An 18,480-nucleotide genomic window follows, 5' to 3' on the forward strand; every position below is an offset into this window, starting at 1 on the left:
TTGCATTAGTGTTGTCAGCTATTTAATTCACCAGTTTGGCTGTAAAACAGATTTCCATTTGGGTACGTTATCTAAAAAATTGTTTTTCAATTCAATTTGTCGGAAGTTGACTGTAAATTAGATATATACTTGAAGATTTTATCGATATTATCCATGCTTTACTCAGCCTGTCTTTCCCTTATTCACACACACACACACACACACACACACACACACACCAACCTCCCTGTTCTCAGAAAGATTTTATCTCCGTCTGCCCAACTGACTGTCTGTCTCTCACTCTCTCTCATGTAAACACAAAACAGGAGAATTGCTGACCAAGACGAACCAATAATGAAATCCAGTGACACAGAGCACACATGACCAAGCTCAAACATATAGATTACTGACACACAGAAACAAACATGCCTCGAGGTGACTTCAAATAAATGTAAATAATTTTTTTACAGTGGCAAGAAAAAGTATGTGAACCCTTTGAAATTACCTAGTTTTCTGCATCAATTTGTCATAAAACTTGATCTTATTTTTGTATGTTTTTTATTGTATTTTAATAACTGTACATCACTTTGGTCACCAGTAAAAAATACTCTAACTTTTTTGAGATTGCTATTCACAAGAAGCATATGCTAATGTGAACCATGCCTCACAAAAAAAAAATCTCAGAAGACCTGCGATCAAGAATTGTTGAATACAAAGTCATCCCAAAGACTTTAGGTATACATTTATATACTATTATAAACTTTTTTTTGCCACTGTATATCAAATGTTTAGACAGAAACAGACAGACGAGCGTACCCGCAGCCTCTCGTAGATGTAGTGCACCAAGGCGAAGAGCTCTATGAAGTAATCCACGGTGACGGTGATGATGGCGGAGCCGAAGGTGGCGGTGGATAAGGTGACGAAGCAGCGCTGCCACTGAAGTGTGAGGACGGCAAACAGCGTGCCAGAACCCAGGAGAATACCCAGAGGAACCCACACGGTTCTAGGGTGGTAGAACTCCTCCATCACCTTGGAGAGAAGAGAGGAGAAAGGGTTAATTTACCTTTGGAAGTTGTTTTTTTACTGTGTTAATCAGCAGAGGGCCTGGTCACACTGACATTTATTTATTCTCCTTGGCGTTCAGTCCCAGCTAGGCAAGAATTCTTGGCTTTTTTACCTTTTTACCCTTTTATTTTATTTTATTTTTTTATCTCTAACTCTGTTTTTGGATTGAGTTTTTATTGCTATTTTATTGTTTTACTGTTTTTAGTATTTTATTGTTTTCATTGTTTTTATTTATAACTATATTTGTGTATGATTTTTATTGTATTTTAATAGCTTTACAGCACTTTGGTCAACTGAGGTTGTTTTTAAATGTCTATAAATAAACTTTGACTTGACTTGACCTGACATTTATGCCATCAAATGTGTACAAAATCCTATTCCAGTATTTTTAATACTCATTAACATGTAATTTATATGACTTGAAACTCTGTTGTGGACCATACCATTAACATAATTCATGCAGTGCAAAAAAGGTGTGTCTAAAAACAAGATAAAAACACTAAATCTGAGGGAAATGATCTTGCTGCATGGACAGATAATTTCAATTGACAAGATTTCTTAAATCAAGATTGTTAAATCTAGAAAAAAGTATGTTGAAAACCTAAAATAAGAAATTAACTCTTAAAACAAGATAAATATCTAACAATTCTAAATCTAAGGTTGTTTTTTTTTAAATCTTGGTAAGAAACAAATAATTTGCAGTGTGTTGTTTTGACACAATGCATCCAGTTAACATGTTTATAAAATACTTACTTTTCTTTCCATACAACCAAAAAGTACAGTTGTCAGTTAATTACCAAATTAGCTGAAAAACAGATTTCTTTTTGAATATTTTATCTTAAAATGGGAAAACGTGGACAAATTGGCACCATAGTTTTTAGTCACCATCTCTTCCAAAATGGAAGAGCTGAACTCCTGGTCTCTTGAGTAGATGTTTTTAGCATTCATGTGCTGTTTTATGGTTGGGTAGCTAACCACAACCACCAATGGCACTTCCTGGTGCGACTGGGCCAAAGAAACTTTGCATGTGACAATAATATGTGCTTGTACACCACTTCTATGTGGCATTTATTGTTGACCTGCTATCTCCCCCTAAAATCCACTGCCACCACCCCCAATGCTCTACAAAGGGCGCAGAATGATAAGGGGTTAACTTACAACTCATCTACGCACTATTGCCCTTTAGATTATGAACACAAATCAACATAAAGCCATGTCTCCTCACCACCAGTGAAGCCACTCCGACCAGCAGACCCAGCAGCAGTCCCACCATAAACAGCCCCACACTGCGGACCAACATGGTGACCAGGCCACAGAGGGTCCCGATGCCCAGGCCGATGCCCACCGACGCCTCCACGCTCAGCTGAGTGTCCATCACCCGCTCCTTGTAGCACAGCATGAAGATGACCACAGAGCCAAACATGAGGCCTGTGAGGAACAACACGGCCTTGAAGCAGCGATAGCCTGCAGGAGAGATGGAACACATTACTGTCAGGTTCTGTAAGGAACAGAATACAAACAGGGGAACATGCTGTACCTGTCTGTCAACACACATACACACAAAAAGCACTACTTGTTAACCCTTAATAGGGCACTCATTGAAATACTTCCAAATTCCAGATTTCAACCCTAGAGAATATTGGTGGATATTACATACAGCCAGAATGTGTAAAAAAACATACGGACCAGAGGGAGGGGGGTAATATTTTGAGAAAAAAGTTTACGAGATTAAAGTGGCAAATCTACGAGAAAAAAATGCGTAGATTTATGAGATTTAAAGTGGTGAATCTGCGAGAAAAAAGTAGCTTTTTTCCCACTTTTTTCTCGTAAATCTGCAACTTTTTTCGCACAGATTTGCCACTTTAAATCTCTTAAATCTGCGACTCTTTTTCTTGTAGATTTGCCACATTAATCTAGTAAATTTGCAACTTTTTTCTCGAAATACTACCTGAAGTTACCAAATATAGTTCTTTGCCTGATAAAGGGTTAATGATACATTGGAATCAACAGAGGCTGAACAGATTGTACCAGTGAACAGCAACAAGTCAACATATAATGATAATGAGATCATTTCTATTTGTAACAATTGATGATTGTAATTAAGTGTTTCATTGTTGCAACCAAAATAGTATTTATGTTCACTTAAATAAACAGTTTCAATAAAACTACTTGTGACATGTCATATTTGACTTTGACTGAACATTTGCTCTCGGGATATATACCGAATATCAATATTCAGCATAAATATATCGGGATATGACTTTTGGTCCATATCGCCCAGCCCTACTTCTCACTAATAGTTTATGAGTGATATATAAACCATTCAATCTTGTGTTTTTCTTTATTTTTATTAGTAAAAAAGCAAATTAATAGTGACTTTAATCCAATCCAATCCACTTTATTTATATAGCACAATTTTAGCAAACACAAGGTTTCCAAAGTGCTGCACAAACAATAAATAGATAACACAATACAAAGAGATGTAGAAAACAATAGAACAGTAAAATGCTATAAGATAAAATAAATCAAAAATAGGATAAAAATAAATAAAATGTAAAATGTACTGCCTGCATAAAATAAAATAATGTACAACAACGAACACTGAAAGAATATGTATAGGGCAATAATATATGTATTTGATCTCGGATTAAACATATTTTTCATGCTTATACTTTCATCAGTAATCTGTAAAAGCTGATTAAGAATAGATTACTTTGTGGGTTCTTGTGTTCTTATCTAAACAGATCATAAAGAATAGTATATAATAGGGATGATGCATCATGAAAAGCACAACAAAAAAGGGCCACCTTCCTGTGGTGAGTAAGGGAGGCATTTCACCGTGATGAGCAGATAAACTGCCTCTATAAACCTTTATGAAACTGCTTTAAAATATGATAATCATCATATTACAAAAGGTCATCCACATTCATTAGTCAACAGGCCTGCTGAAAGGAACAGCTGCTCTCCTTCTCCTGGGTTTTTTTTTCTTCTTTTCCCATGGTGTGGTCCCTCCTGTCCTTGAGTTTCTCTCTTTTTATCTCTCTCTGGTTTATTTCCATTTTACTGCGCCAGAAAAATAAGACTGAAAAGCATTAAAAGCTCAAATAATCAACCGCTAGAATGTCTTTGGCCCTTGCTCCTGTGTTTATTAATGTTTCCTTTTCTTTGTGCTTTACATCCCTTCCTCTCTCTCTTTCTCTCTCTCTCTCTCTCTATGTGACTGGACTCTGTCTCGAGGGGAAACAGCATCAGATTGTTATCTGTGTGTAATCAGCCATTGCACAGCTGAGCTGAACAATACTCTTCCTCTCAGCCAACCCACTCTCCTGCTCTCCTCTCGTGACCATACCTTGTTTATTTGATACACTTCTTCTAGCGTTCTTTCTTTACTTCCCTGTATACTCCATCCTGTGTGTTTTCTTTTCAGCCACCAGGCCCATAAATAAAAAAAGTTTGGTGAAATCCACAGTATTATTTTTCCACAGCTGTTGGAGACATATGTCGGAACAGTCCGACATATGTCTGGGCGATATATCCATATAAAAAATATATCGATATATTTTTTAAATGTGATATGGAATTAGACTATATCGCGCATATTGATACAGCTCAAATTTTTCCTTTGTGTGTGGAAGGTCCCTTTAATTACTTTTTTAAAAATAATTTTGTGTCTTTTTTTTAAAATAATTTTGTGTCTTTTTAAATAATTCTATGTCTTTTTTGGTAATTTTGTGTCTTTTTTGGTCATTTTGTTTCTTCTTTAAGTAATTTAGTTTTTTTCTGTCATTTTGTATCTTTTTTAATAATTTTGTGTCTTTTTAAAATAATGTTGTGTCTTTTTTAGTAATTTTGTGTCTTTTTTAATAAATTTGTATCTTTTTTAATAATTTTGTGTCTTTTTTTTGTAATTTTGTGTCTTTTTTAAATACATTTGTGTATTTTTTAAATAATTTTGTGCCTTTTTCAATAATTTTAGGTCATTTTTGGTAATTCAGTCTTTTTTTCTGTCATTTTATGTATTTTTTTTAAATAATTTGGTGTTTTTTCAGTCATTTTGTGTATTTTTTTGGTAATTTTGTGTATTTTTTGGTAATTTTGTGTCTTTTTTTGGTAATTTAAGTATTTGAGGTAATTTGAGTTTGAGACCCCTGATCTACAGCATTTGTTTAGTCAGCAGCTGTCACAAACAACATCAACCTCTCCTGGATTTCTCCTCATCTTCAAGTCCACTTTTCTCTGACCCATCCTTTCCTTTCCTTTCCTTTCCTTTCCTTTTCCTTTCCTTTATCTCCCCCACTGTTCCACCCATCCCACTCCCTCTTTTGTTCCTCGTTGCTTGCCTTACTTTTCCTCCAGCCATCAAATCCTCCATCCCATCTGTTCACTCTGGCTTATTCAGCTCCAGTCTGCCTCCCTTCCTCTGCCTCCCTCATCCATCATGTCCTCATAACATCACTCATCGTTTCTGCTGCAACTTTGTTGTTTTTACTGCATCAAATAAATGACAGCTAACCTTTTCTTCTCAAGACCTTGGAACCAAACCAAATTCTACAGTTGCAGGAGCAATCTATCAGCGGGGAGATTCAATTTTCAGACCGCAGAAATGTCATTTCAAATGTGACTGTGAGGCTTTGTCAACAATATGCATTGTGTCTCATTGGCAGAATGGTGATTTTGTTTGGTTACAGAGCAAAATCTGCCACTGAAGGGTGAAAATACACCTCTAGCTTCTGTTTTTCTCCGCAAGTGCTGTCAAACAAACAGAATAAAATAAACAACAGATGGTAATGGATTGAGGAATTCAAGTATTTCAAAACAAATTATGCCATTCCATCTCACAACGTGACACTTTGCTGTTGATTTTTTTGGGAAGCATTAATTAAAACAACCTTTTTTAATTACTTTAATTCTCTAAGTTGACGTTTTTGACAACTAGAGACTTACGACACTCGTGTTAATCGAGCAGAAACAGAAAACATTGACATTATGTTTGTTTGGTACCCTCCTTAGGGCAAATGTTTAATTACTTTTTTTTAAATAATTGTGTGTCTTTTTTAATAATTTTGTGTCTTCTTTGGTAATTTTGTCTTTTTTTTAAAGTCATTTTGTGTCTTTTTAAAATCATTTTATGTCTTTTTTGGTAATTCTGTGTCTTTTTTTGGTCATTTTGTTTTTTCTTTAAGTAATTTAGTTTTTTTTCTGTCATTTTGTGTCTTTTTTAATAATTTTGTGTCTCTTTTAAAATAATTTTGTGTCTTTTTTTAGTAATTTTGTGTCTTTTTTTAATAATTTTGTGTCTGTTTTAATAATTTTATGTCTTTTTTGGTAATTTTATGTTTTTCTCCGCGAGTGCTGTCAAACAAACAGAATAAAATAAACAACAGATGGTAATGGATTGAGGAATTCGAGTATTTCAAATCAAATTATGCCATTCCATCTCACAACGTGACACTTTGCTGTTGATTTTTTTGGGAAGCATTAATTAAAACAACCTTTTTTAATTACTTTAATTCTCTAAGTTGACGTTTTTGACAACTAGAGACTTACGACACTCGTGTTAATCGAGCAGAAACAGAAAACATTGACATTTTATTTTGTCTGGTACCCTCCTTAGGCCAAATGTTTTTGCACTGATGCTACAGAGGATCTACAAACAGAAATGTTCTCTCCATTTTTTTTGTAACCATCCAACAAATATATTTCAGGGCCGCGAGCTGCTGTGGTCTTGCTGCCTGCTGTCAACTTTATAAAATAAAGTTGTTTGGTAACCTGTTTGTAATGCAGGATCTGACTCTGCTGATGCTTTACCAAGACATATACAGTGAATGTTAATGCCGTCTGTGTGCTTCAGTGAGTCTCTCTCTTTTTTATTTGTATGCAACACATCTGCTTAGAGCTTCAACATACATCAATATTCATCTAAAGGTAGCCTAGAGGTTGCTCTCCCAAAAACTGAAATTCTATATATTTTCTACACCGTATTTTTATTACTATTGAGACATTATACTGCCAGTAACAAAACACTGCAGGACAAAAACACCATCGATATTTCATGGCTGTATGAGCTGCTGGTAAATGATCTGAGCTGTGAAGGATGGGATTTGATGGGATGTATTTTCGTTTACATAGCAGTGGCCCAGTAATCAAATAAAGCATGATCAGTCATACATGGAAGAAAAATGCATGCATCGTTTGCTTAACCCTTTATCAGGCAAATAACCATATTTGGTTAGTTGAGCGGACATCTATAACAGGTCTCCTCATAGAACCACATGGATTTCTACATCACAGATACTGTCAAACCTCCTACATCCTCTACACTGTAAAAAATGTTTGTAGAAATTAAAGTAAAACACTGTCAAATTGCATCAGGAATGGGGCATAAAATAAAAAATTGTGTATCACCGTAGTAGACACTTTTAATAACCGTAAATCAAGGAATAGCACAATATTTACTTTTACTGTCATGAACTGTAGGAAACTCACAGTTCTGCTGTAAAAACATAACATTTTCATGTAAAGTTAATGGAGATTTGCTATGATGTGTGAATGAATGACACAATTACCCTAAAAATTACGAGAATATTCAGTCTAAATTTCAGTTTTTGATAGTTACATTTAAATTTACAGTAGAAAACCCCCTCACTGTATTTTTTACGGTGAAGTTCTGGCAACCATAGCTGCCGGTAATTTACCGTAAATTTAACAGATTATTTTTTACAGTGTACATGCAGAGTTTCGACTCCTGCCACTAGGAAGGAGATATACTTACAGGAAGAGGGCCAAAACAAACAGATACCTAAAATCATTTGTTCCCTCAGATGTTGGCTTCCTAAACAAACTAGGGTAGTAGCTTTTTCTTTCTTAAGCAATGTAAATTATTATATTCCATGATGTCTCCCATATGCTTTTATGCTTTAATGTTTTTATGTTCTGTGTTTTGTATTTAATATGATTATTTGTTTGTTGTGTGGCATTTTTAACTACTGAATGTAGAACAAATTGCCCCTCGGGGACAATAAAGATTTATCAAATCAAATCAAATCAAATCATAGTGACACTGTTATGTAAAATTTACATGCAGATTTTTCTTATTGTGCATTGAATAGCAGTGAATTAACATTCAGTTATTATTTATTGTACACTGACAACCAGTAAACTTTACAAGTTGTTCTGTAAAGTTGTTTTCATTTGTACTGTATTTTTTGCAGAATTATTCTGGTAACAACTTTACAGAACAACTTTTGCATAAATAATTAGTATAAAAGCAGCACCATCCTGTTAAATAAGCAGTAAAGGACAGTATAATGTACAACTTTAAAATGTTTTTTTAATTTTTTTTAATTACTACAGTTTTAGGATGTAAAATTTACAAGTTGTTCTGTAAAGATGTTGACATATGTACTGTATATTTTACAGAAATATTCTGGTAACCACAGCTGCCAGTTTTTTTCTGTAAAAACAATGGGACATTTTTACAGTGTGGTGTAAAAAAGACATTCAGACATTACGCATATGTAATAAGTAGTCTAAAAAGATAATAAATAGTTTAAAGGTAAAAAATAAAGTGGTGACGGATGCAAATGATGTATTATTGTCTATTTAGGGTTGCTCGGGAAAGAGACTATAATAAATATAATAATAATAATGACTCAATTGACCTCGATTTGCAATATAAAAATGAAACATTTTGCAAAAAGTCTCGTAATATCCTCCAATAACACTTCAGGGTTGATATTTTCAATTTCCAGGAGTGATCTATAAAGGGTTAACTGTAGAAAATGATTGCATGTTGTATTGTGGTTTTATTACACACATTTCTACCTGTTTCTGTGGGATAATTTATAGCTTGCATGGCTGGAATGTGTTTAATATGTTGTGTCTGTCTTTGGTAAATTAAAACGTCTCATGTATTCCACTCTAGTAGCATTTGTAGCACGTCCTCGTGGCCGCGCGGTTACTGATGCATACCAAGTCACTGGAAGAAAGTTCAAGTCCCTGCAGTAAAGGCGAAAAATAACATTAAAAAACTATTTGCATGCATCTGATCTTGAGTGCCTGCATTCCTACAGTCGTTGCAAAACTTAATCACCCAGCCACAGCGAGAGGAAAACCTCTGCCACTGCCTCTTTAACTAGAAAATAGCTGCAAGTAAATGATTACACAGGCCCGTAAGCCAACTCAAGGCAATATATTGAAATTAATTGTATCTTTGCAGAAAAATGCACGACACATTCTGAATGCAATGTAATTACTCCAGGACTTTTATGCGATTTCGCCAGTCTCTATTCGTGGAAATACAGTTTTTAATCCATCATTTCTCATTGCAATAAACAAGTCTCTTAAACAACTCCTAATGTAAAAAGCCTGTAACCATTACTCTCTCTCTCTCTTTCTAATTATTTATTGATTACACATTTCTTAATGACTTTACATCCAAACTCATTAGGGTGAGCCCTTAATACAAGTGATGCAATCAAACACAGTCACTCACTGGGCACAAAATTAAGCCTCGAGTAAGGACTCTTAACATATGAATGGACTCATGCATTAAGTATTAGTGTGGGTGTTTGACGGCACAAGGGAATAAAAAAACAAAAATAAAACAACAGGGGTCCACTGCCAGTTAGGCCTGGTATTTTTTTGATTAATTGCAAAACTCTGCGCTCCTTTTTTTTTTTCTCCTTGCAGCAGTGCTGCTGCAACATTTAGTTGAAAGAAACAGGAACAGGCCTTTGAATGAAAGCACCACGAGAAGCTTGTTTTTCTTTAAAAGACAGCAGGCAGTCCAATCTTTTTCATATGTTTGCTGATGACAGCAATTTGGGATAGTGTGAAGGGGTAATGGATACTGAAGGATTTGCAATTCTGGGAAAACATAACAACATATAGCACAACAGCAACATCAGCTACAATAGCTCTGGCTGAAGTAATGAGATTTCAATATTGATTCACATGGCCAGGAACAAGGCAACCTCTCTGTACTGCTCTTAAATTAATAATACCATACACCAGCAGAGTGGATTGAAAGACTCTCGTGCTACAAGTTTTATTATTATCATTTCCTGTCACACATGCCGTATGTACGGGAAAAGCTTATCAGCTACTTGTCACTCGTCAGTGTTTCCATTGTGTCAGTTATTAATGCTGCTGGCAGATGTCCACATGTCTTTTTCTGATTTACAAATTTATGCCAAGGGCCTCCAGTTTTACACTTTATGTCTGCAAACATACACTCTGCAGCTTTAGAGGACTGAGAATCAAAGCACAGCAGGTAGCAACGTTTGATATGTATATATACGTTGACATTATTCTGTCAAGCTAATATGAAAGGAATAGCTCAACATGATGGGCAATACACTCGTTATTTGCTTTCTTGTTTAGAGTTTAATGAAAAGCATTCTCTGACCATAAGGTTACTATGATGTAGCTTAGCTTAGCATTAAGAACCAGGCAGAAACAGCTTTCTTGCCTCCATCCAAAAACTGCCTACTGACACCTGTAAAGCTCACTAATTTAAATGTTATATCTTGTTTGCTTAATATATAGTGTAAAAGCTGATTTAAGCTTTATATGAAATCACATTTTTTTAAGTCAGTACGTTTACATGAAACTTGGAAAAAAAAAATTGCTTTCTTGTTTAGAGTTAAATGAAAAGCATTCTCTGACCATAAGGTTACTATGATGTAGCTTAGCGTAGCATTAAGAACCAGGCAGAAACAGCTTTCTTGCCTCCATCCTAAGGCAACAAAAACTGCCTACTGGCAATTGTAAAGCTCACTAATTTAAATGTTATATCTTGTTTGCTTAATATATAGTGTAAAAAACACTTTTTCGGGGGATGGTAAGCTGTATTTTTAACAAACAAGTTAGACACCATATTCTTAAATAACACTAGAACATTGTTAAAGCTGATTTAAGCTTTATATGAAATCACATTTTTCAGTCAGTACGTTTACATTAAACTTGAAAAAAAAAAAAATGTTTGCTTTTTGGTTAGAGTTACATGAAAAGCATTCTTTGACCATAAGGTTACTATGATGTATCTTAGCTTAGCATTAAGCCTAGAACAAGCAGAAACAGCTTTCTTGCCTCCATCCTAAGGCAACAAAAACTGTCTACTGTCACTTGTAAAGCTCACTAATTTAAATGTTATAACGTGTTTGATCAATATATAGTGTAAGAAACACTCATTGTGGTTTATCGGGGGTTGGTTAGCTGTATTTTTAACAAACAAGTTAGACACCAAATTGGTCATTTTGTTTATTTTTTTAAGTAATTTAGTATTTTTCCGTCATTTTGTGTCTTTTTTGGCCATTTTGTCTTTTTTAAAATAATTTTGTGTCTTTTTTTGGTAAAGCTGTGTGTTTTTTGGTCATTTTGTGTCTTCTTTTGTAATTTTGTGTCTTTTTTTAAAGTAATTTAGTGTTTTTTCAGTCATTTTGTGTGTTTTTTAAGTAATTTAGTGTCTTTTTTGGTAAAGCTGTGTGTATTTTTTGGTCATTTTGTGTATTTTATTGGTCATTTTGTGTCTTTTTTTGAAGTAATTTAGTTTTTTCTGTCATTTTGTGTCTTTTTTTAGTAATTTTGTTTTCTTTATTTGGTCATTTTGATACTGCCTCCAGCGGCCCGTAGGTAATTTCAGGTTGAGACCCCTGCTTTAAGACATTTTTTTGGCGAGTACCTGCTCAGACCTAACGTGTGAAGCTCTGACTACATCATCACTCACCAAAGAAGCAGTAGATGATTCCAAAGAGGCAGCACATGGAGCAGACCACCGAGGGAACGATCTCATATCTCCTCTCTATCTCCTGGTCACACCTCAGCCCCGCCTCAGCCAGACCCAGCAGGTGGCTGGTGGAGGACGCCATGGTGACTGCAGCGAAGGGGGGCGGCATTGGGGGGGAAGAGAGGAGGGCGGGGCTGAGGGGTGGAGGGGGCGTGTCAGGTGACTGGATCAGTGGGCCTCAGCCATGGAGACGTGTCCACCTGCAAACATGAGGCAGGAAAAGAAAGTGATGGAGAAGGAGGGCAGGAGGGAGAATGAATGAGAGAGAGACAAAGCAGAGAGATTATTGATTGATCGTTTTAAGTACTCAGCTGTGAGAGCTGACAGAGCAGTAAGTATGCATTACAATTTTGAAAAAAAAAGAAACATCTCTGCACAGCACGGCCACTATAACTACTGCTGCTGCTGCTGCTGCTGCAGATGAAATGACTGCATACTAAATAGCAATTCAGCCACGATCATTCACTTGGATATACTGTACAGGAAAGAGTTTGCAACAAATTGCTGCCAACAGTTTGAGAGTATTTGACCGGCAGCAGAAGATCTGCAGCACACACATAATGGTTGCCATGGAAAGACCAACAGAATGCATTTGCATAAATTTGCATGTTGTGGGAAATTGTGGCACAAGTATAAGACTGTTTGTGAGCTTTAGGAAGTTTAGGTTTTACTGCAAGATGGAAAAAAACCCTGTTAATACTCACTGCTGTTATATCGACTGTTATGTCATAACTTTATATGGTACAAAGTAGTGCTGCAGTATTGACCATGCATCATGTTTCACTAGTGTTACCAAACACAGATCAGGAGTATAATTTAGGGTTGTCACCATACTAAAATTTTCAACTCGATACCGATACTCAGGAAAATATTCGATACTCGATACCATTTTCGATACCACAAGGATAAAAACAAAGACCCCAAAATTTAACAGAAATATTTTTATTTACAAGAAAAATGCAACATGTAAAAATGAACAGAACCACAGGTTAAATATTTATAATAAAAAACAGTTGTGCAAAAAGAAACTGCAACTATGATAACAAGCTTCAGATACTCCATACTTTTGAAATGAGTATTGTATCCGGACACAACGTTTTAGTATCGATACTTTTTTGAAAAACTGCCCAAAATTTTGCATTAAAATGAATGGGACAGCTGAAAAAAAATGAGCGAAAAAGAACAATAATTGGAGATTTTTAAACGTCTACTTCTCCGGCATAATTTCACCTAGAGACTCCATTTAAACTTTAAACAGTAGACACAAGTCTTGTGTATCGGTGTATTAATCCACGTTTCGATAGGTCATATAGTTTTTTATCAATCGCTGTTCAATGACCATGATCATTTTTGAAGAAATTCTGAGATTATAATGGGTGTGTATTGCACGGAATGTTCGTGTCACAGTGTGTGACATCATCGCCAGAGTGTAGAGGGAGAGAAGAAATTGTATTATCAATATCGATACAGTATTACATGCATTGATTGTTCATGCTGCAAATGCTGAATAGCTTGTAATATTCTGGGCCATTTAGTGCAACAAATGCTGGATTTTTGATGGATAAGACTACTTAATCTACTATTATCAAGCAAAAAAAATTAAAAAAATGCGGCTAAAGCTTAAAAAATGAGTGAGCAAGATTATGGACTCAAGATCATATAATATATACCAATACATGTACCATACTACTGGAATATGTGATTAACAAGACAAAAACATGAGGAAACCAAAAAGCCTTTTTGGCTCGTACTGTTAAAGGAAGCCACAAAGTAAAACTCTAGAGACATTGATCTATGAGTGCAATAATATTCTCCATTTTGGATGCAAAAGAAAAAACGAGTGGCTGCACCAGAAACACATCATTTCTAATGAAAAACAAAACAAAACTGGTACTACAGCGTGTTCATTTTACATGAAAACTGACTGATTGCAACCTTTAGTTGAGGCATAAAGTGTATTCATTAACCTCGTCTTACATCCAATATTAATGTCGAAGCATGCTTATATTTCACACATAATTCTGCGTGATTACCTACTGTATATAATTACACACCACTGACTTTATTTAATTGACTTCGATTTATGAATTATGCCATAGGGCAGCTTTCACAATTACACCGTTTGTCGTTTATGAGCAATTACTGGTTTCACAGTTCATTTTTTCCTCCAGTTTGTACATTACAACCTTTCATCTAATGAGATATAAGGTAGAGAGGTACTGCTACAAATAGCCCAGTATTAAAAACTTTATTCTTAATTAATCTCCTTGTCTTTTGGATCACGAGCAGATCAATTAGCAGCGGGCTGTCAGCTGCAGACAGGCTGCTGGAAATTCAAAATCCTTTCCTTTTTCTTAGCGGCACTTTTTGATGAAGACTTTTGTTGGATGAAAATGTGCCCGAGGCTTCCACTTTGGTCCTTTTTCTGTCCTATCTGTGCCATCAGCTAATACAAGTGATCAAAGTCAGCTGTGTTTCTCATATTTTGTGTGAAGATAGCCAAGGGCAAATCCAGTCAATCTCTGTGTCACTCTACCTCAACAGTACAATATATAGACTTCATAGTAGGGTTGTCACCATACTAAAATTTTCAACTCGATACCGATATTCAGGAAAATATTTGATACTCGATACCATATTCGATACCACCAGGATAAAAACAAAGACCCAAAAAGCCACAAAATGACCCCAAAAAAAGACACAAAAAAGACACAAAATGACTAAACAAAGACACAAAATGACACAAAAAAGACACAAAATGACTAAACAAAGACACAAAATGACACAAAAAAGACAGAAAATGACTAAACAAAGACACAAAAAGACAGAAAATGAGTAAAAAAAAGACAGAAAATGACTAAACAATGACTTTCTGCTGCTGCTTTCTGATGCCTTACCGTTTTTATCTCAAGCCGCTGTGTGCTAGTTTCATGATTTAGAGTGCAGCAACATAAAGATTATTTTCACAGTATAACCTGTGCCAAGGTTATTTAAGTTTTTAGAAGTGGAACAGCACGTACCAGTCACAAAGACACACAATGACTAAACAAAGACACAAAATGACACAAAATAACTAAAAAAAAGACACAAAATAACCAAAAAAAGACACAAAATGACCAAAAAAGACAGAATGAGAAGACACAATTACCAAAAAAAAACCACTACAGAAGATACAAAATGACAAAAAAGACACAAAATGACAAAAAAAAGACACAAAATGACAAAAAGACACAAAATGACTAAACAAAGACACAGAATTGCCAAAAAAGACACGAAAGTATTAAAAAAAAGACACACAATTATTATTAAAAAGACATTTTTTTTTAAAAAAGACACAAAATTACCAAAAAAAGTAATTAAAGGGACCTTCCACACACAAAACGGTAAAGTGCCATTCATATAGAACTCACTGCACTGCCCCGCACTCTCAGACCTCTCAGGAAGGTGAGCAATGTGAAAAAAAATATAGTTTGAAAAAAAAAAAAAGGAAAAATGCATTAATGTAAATAAGTGTACAAAAGGGCATTATGCAGTTGTAGTGTTCTGCCCTAAAAGTCTAACTGCAGTAACTATATTTTTGGTCAAAATTGAGTTATAACTAAAAATGAACCCCTTTATGTCTGTTTTATCTTGTGACAGAGTTTTAGATTCCAATTTTGCTTTATTTCAGATAAATAAAGACATAAAAATTGCAGTAACTACAAAATCCAATATAAAAACCAAAGCAGACCGCAGTAATCTCATTTACAACAGTCTGCTTTGGATATATATAAATATGAATTTAAACATAAAACCAAAGCAGGAGGCAGTAAGTGGTCTGCTTTGACTGTGATACAGTGTAGCCTTGTATTTCTTCATTGTGTTGAATAGTGAAGACAAGAATAACATAAATTATAAGATTCTATAGGGAAATTATTATCTAGATAGTAATTAAGTAAAAAAGTGAGATACTACATATAACATTTCTTTATAATACTAAGTCTAAAATACACAAATCTTTGAATAGAGTTGTTAAACACTTTTAAATACACTTTTTACAAAATCAATTTGAAAATGTTTTATTCACTGAAAACAAAATATAAAAGCTGAAAGAAGACGACGACATTGCAATTACTGCCTCTGTTTCTATAACAACAAGATATGTTATAATAAGAATGGTAATAATAAGTTTATATACTACATTACTATGTGTTATACATACATATATATAAATATTATTGTTGTTGTATGACTGAATATAGTAAATGAACATAGGGAGATTATATATTATAGGGATTTAATAAGCTTTGACTCCTTTTGAACACAAATAAGTTTTAAGTCTTGTTGTTTCATTGTGTGTTGTTGTCTTGTATTTATTGTAGTTCGTTTGTTTTTAATTGTTCATCTTTTATTTTGTGTTCAAATAAATTCTCAATCAATCAACCAATTTCTGCATTGCTATTAGAACCTTTTACAGCAAAACCAACTATATCTTGGGGTCAAATAAATCGTCATGATGATTTTTGAGCATAAATATTACATCATCAATACATGTAGAAATACGTGTCATATCATTTATCTACCTAGAACCCATTTGACTGCCTAGTTAAAAAACGTTAAAAAACTTTAAAGCAGTTTTTCTCAGTTTTATCCTTTGCATAGTTACTGCAGTTAGACTTTGTAGAGTACAGTCTCACTGTTAATCACACCTCCAGACTCCAAATCCCAATGGTTTAATTTCCACTTGAGACACAAATTAAGACCTACTAATTGTATGAAAACAATCAACAGCGGAGACTTTTTTTTTAAAGGAGCATCTGCAAAGTGGCATGAATGGCAGATTTTTACTCTGCATCATAATTATTTCAAGAAACAAGGACTACTACATGTTTTATGCAGTCATCAGGGTCGCTCTGTCTCTATCATGACACCTCTAGCTGAGGCTCAGGAAGTCATGCAAAAGGTGTTCACACACACACACACGTCCAGTCTTCACACAAGATTTTCCCTTTTCCACTGTTTCCATTAGTGAAGTGTGACTCCACACTAGATCTGTCTGACCCGTTCTCATCTTCTTTTCTCCTATCAGCATGTACGCTGTCTGTGTGGTGAGCTCCAGACTTTGGAAGGAACATGAAATCTTGAAAGCGAAGGTTAGCTGGTGTAAAGAATTGTACTCTGACAACTGTCCTGTACACCAGGAGTTCTCAACCTTTTTGGGTCCCGACCCCCAATTTAACATGCGTGTTGTCTCACTGAAAAGGTCCATTCTGACCTCCTGAATGTGTAACAGTGAGCTTCAAGCCAGAGACTCCAGATGCCAGTAGAATAACTTGATACTTTGGGATTTGTCAGAAAAGACACATTACCCAAAAAAGTATCAAATTGACCACAAAATAATAATAAAAAAAGACACTAAATGATCAGAAAAAGACACAAAATGACAAAAAAAATTACATAAAATTAAGCAAAAAGGGACTCAAATTGACCACTAAATGACAAAAAAATAACCACAGAAAGACACAAACTGACCAAAAAAAGACACAAAATGACCAACAAAAGAAACAAAATGACCAAAAAGGACACAAATTGATCACAAAATGATCAAAAAAGACACAAAATAACCAGAAAAGACACAAAATGACCCAAAAATAGACACAAACTGACACAAAAAAGACACAAAATGACCAAAAAAGACACAAACTGACCCAAAAAAGACACAAAATGACCAAAAAAAGACATTAAATGACCAAAAAGACTAAAACACATTCACACATGAGCACTTTAACACAGTGGAATAGCCACGGGATATGACTGTCATTAACTTGCATTGTAGCGAAATCCGTGTCAGTTTCACAGGAATTTGAGTGATTCCGTGGCTATTCCACGGATTTTGAGTTAAGCAAATCCGTGGCTATTTCACAGATTCCTGTGAGACCATGTTCCAATAAATAGATGGACTCCAGTGGGTTAAACTGATATAGATTTTTCTAGGTGTCTAAGATAAGTTTTGCTGCCTCCACCGTCTATATCAGAGTATTGCTTCGCCTTAGTGCCTTAGTGCCTTCCCTCCTGCTGCTTCTCCAGACTGGTGGTGTGTCGATATCCATCTACTCTAGATAATTCACTGACTATGGATCCTTGTCTTCTGTTACACAGGATCCATTACCTTTGCATGGCGTTCTCCTCCAGGTCACTGCACGTGTCATGTCAGAGTCCAGATGAAATACTCACATTCTCTCTCTGCGTCCCTCTCCTGCTCAGACACACACAAACACACAAACTATCCACACACACACACACACATGCTCGACTGGCAGATTGCACAGGGGAGGTAATCCTTATTGACTTAGTAGGTGCTGATGCACTGTGTCACACACACACACAGACACACACCAGCAGCCTTGGTGATTTTTTTAACAACCCAACACCTCTGGAGCACAGGGCTCCAGGTGAACAGTCCAACTCAAAATCGATTTCTTTTCAGCATGACATGCTGTGTGCTTTGGAGAAAACACAACTACACAGAGTGGGATCGAGAAGAAAACAAATTGCAATATTGTTCAATTCTTGTGTAACTTTTTTTCAAAATAAATGACTTTATTAAATTATTACTACATTTTTGGGTAACGCTTTACAAAAACCATCATTTATAAATGGTAAACAGA

General features: G+C 35.1%; 1 protein-coding gene across 1 annotated transcript in view; it reads right to left on the reverse strand.

Annotated features, from left to right (window-relative positions):
- tmem198a (transmembrane protein 198a) overlaps positions 1-18,480 on the reverse strand; it is a 63,836-nt gene that overhangs the window by 16,004 nt on the left and 29,352 nt on the right. Inside the window, exons 2-4 of the mRNA XM_059343421.1 lie at positions 11,774-12,033; positions 2,270-2,508; positions 796-1,008 (exon numbers count right to left, since the gene is read on the reverse strand). Coding sequence (XP_059199404.1) covers positions 796-1,008; positions 2,270-2,508; positions 11,774-11,942 — 621 coding nt within the window. The 5' untranslated portion in view covers positions 11,943-12,033. The remainder of the gene's footprint in view (positions 1-795; positions 1,009-2,269; positions 2,509-11,773; positions 12,034-18,480) is intronic.

This window comes from Centropristis striata, chromosome 10, assembly GCF_030273125.1.
Source record: "Centropristis striata isolate RG_2023a ecotype Rhode Island chromosome 10, C.striata_1.0, whole genome shotgun sequence".
Taxonomy (NCBI): domain Eukaryota; kingdom Metazoa; phylum Chordata; class Actinopteri; order Perciformes; family Serranidae; genus Centropristis; species Centropristis striata.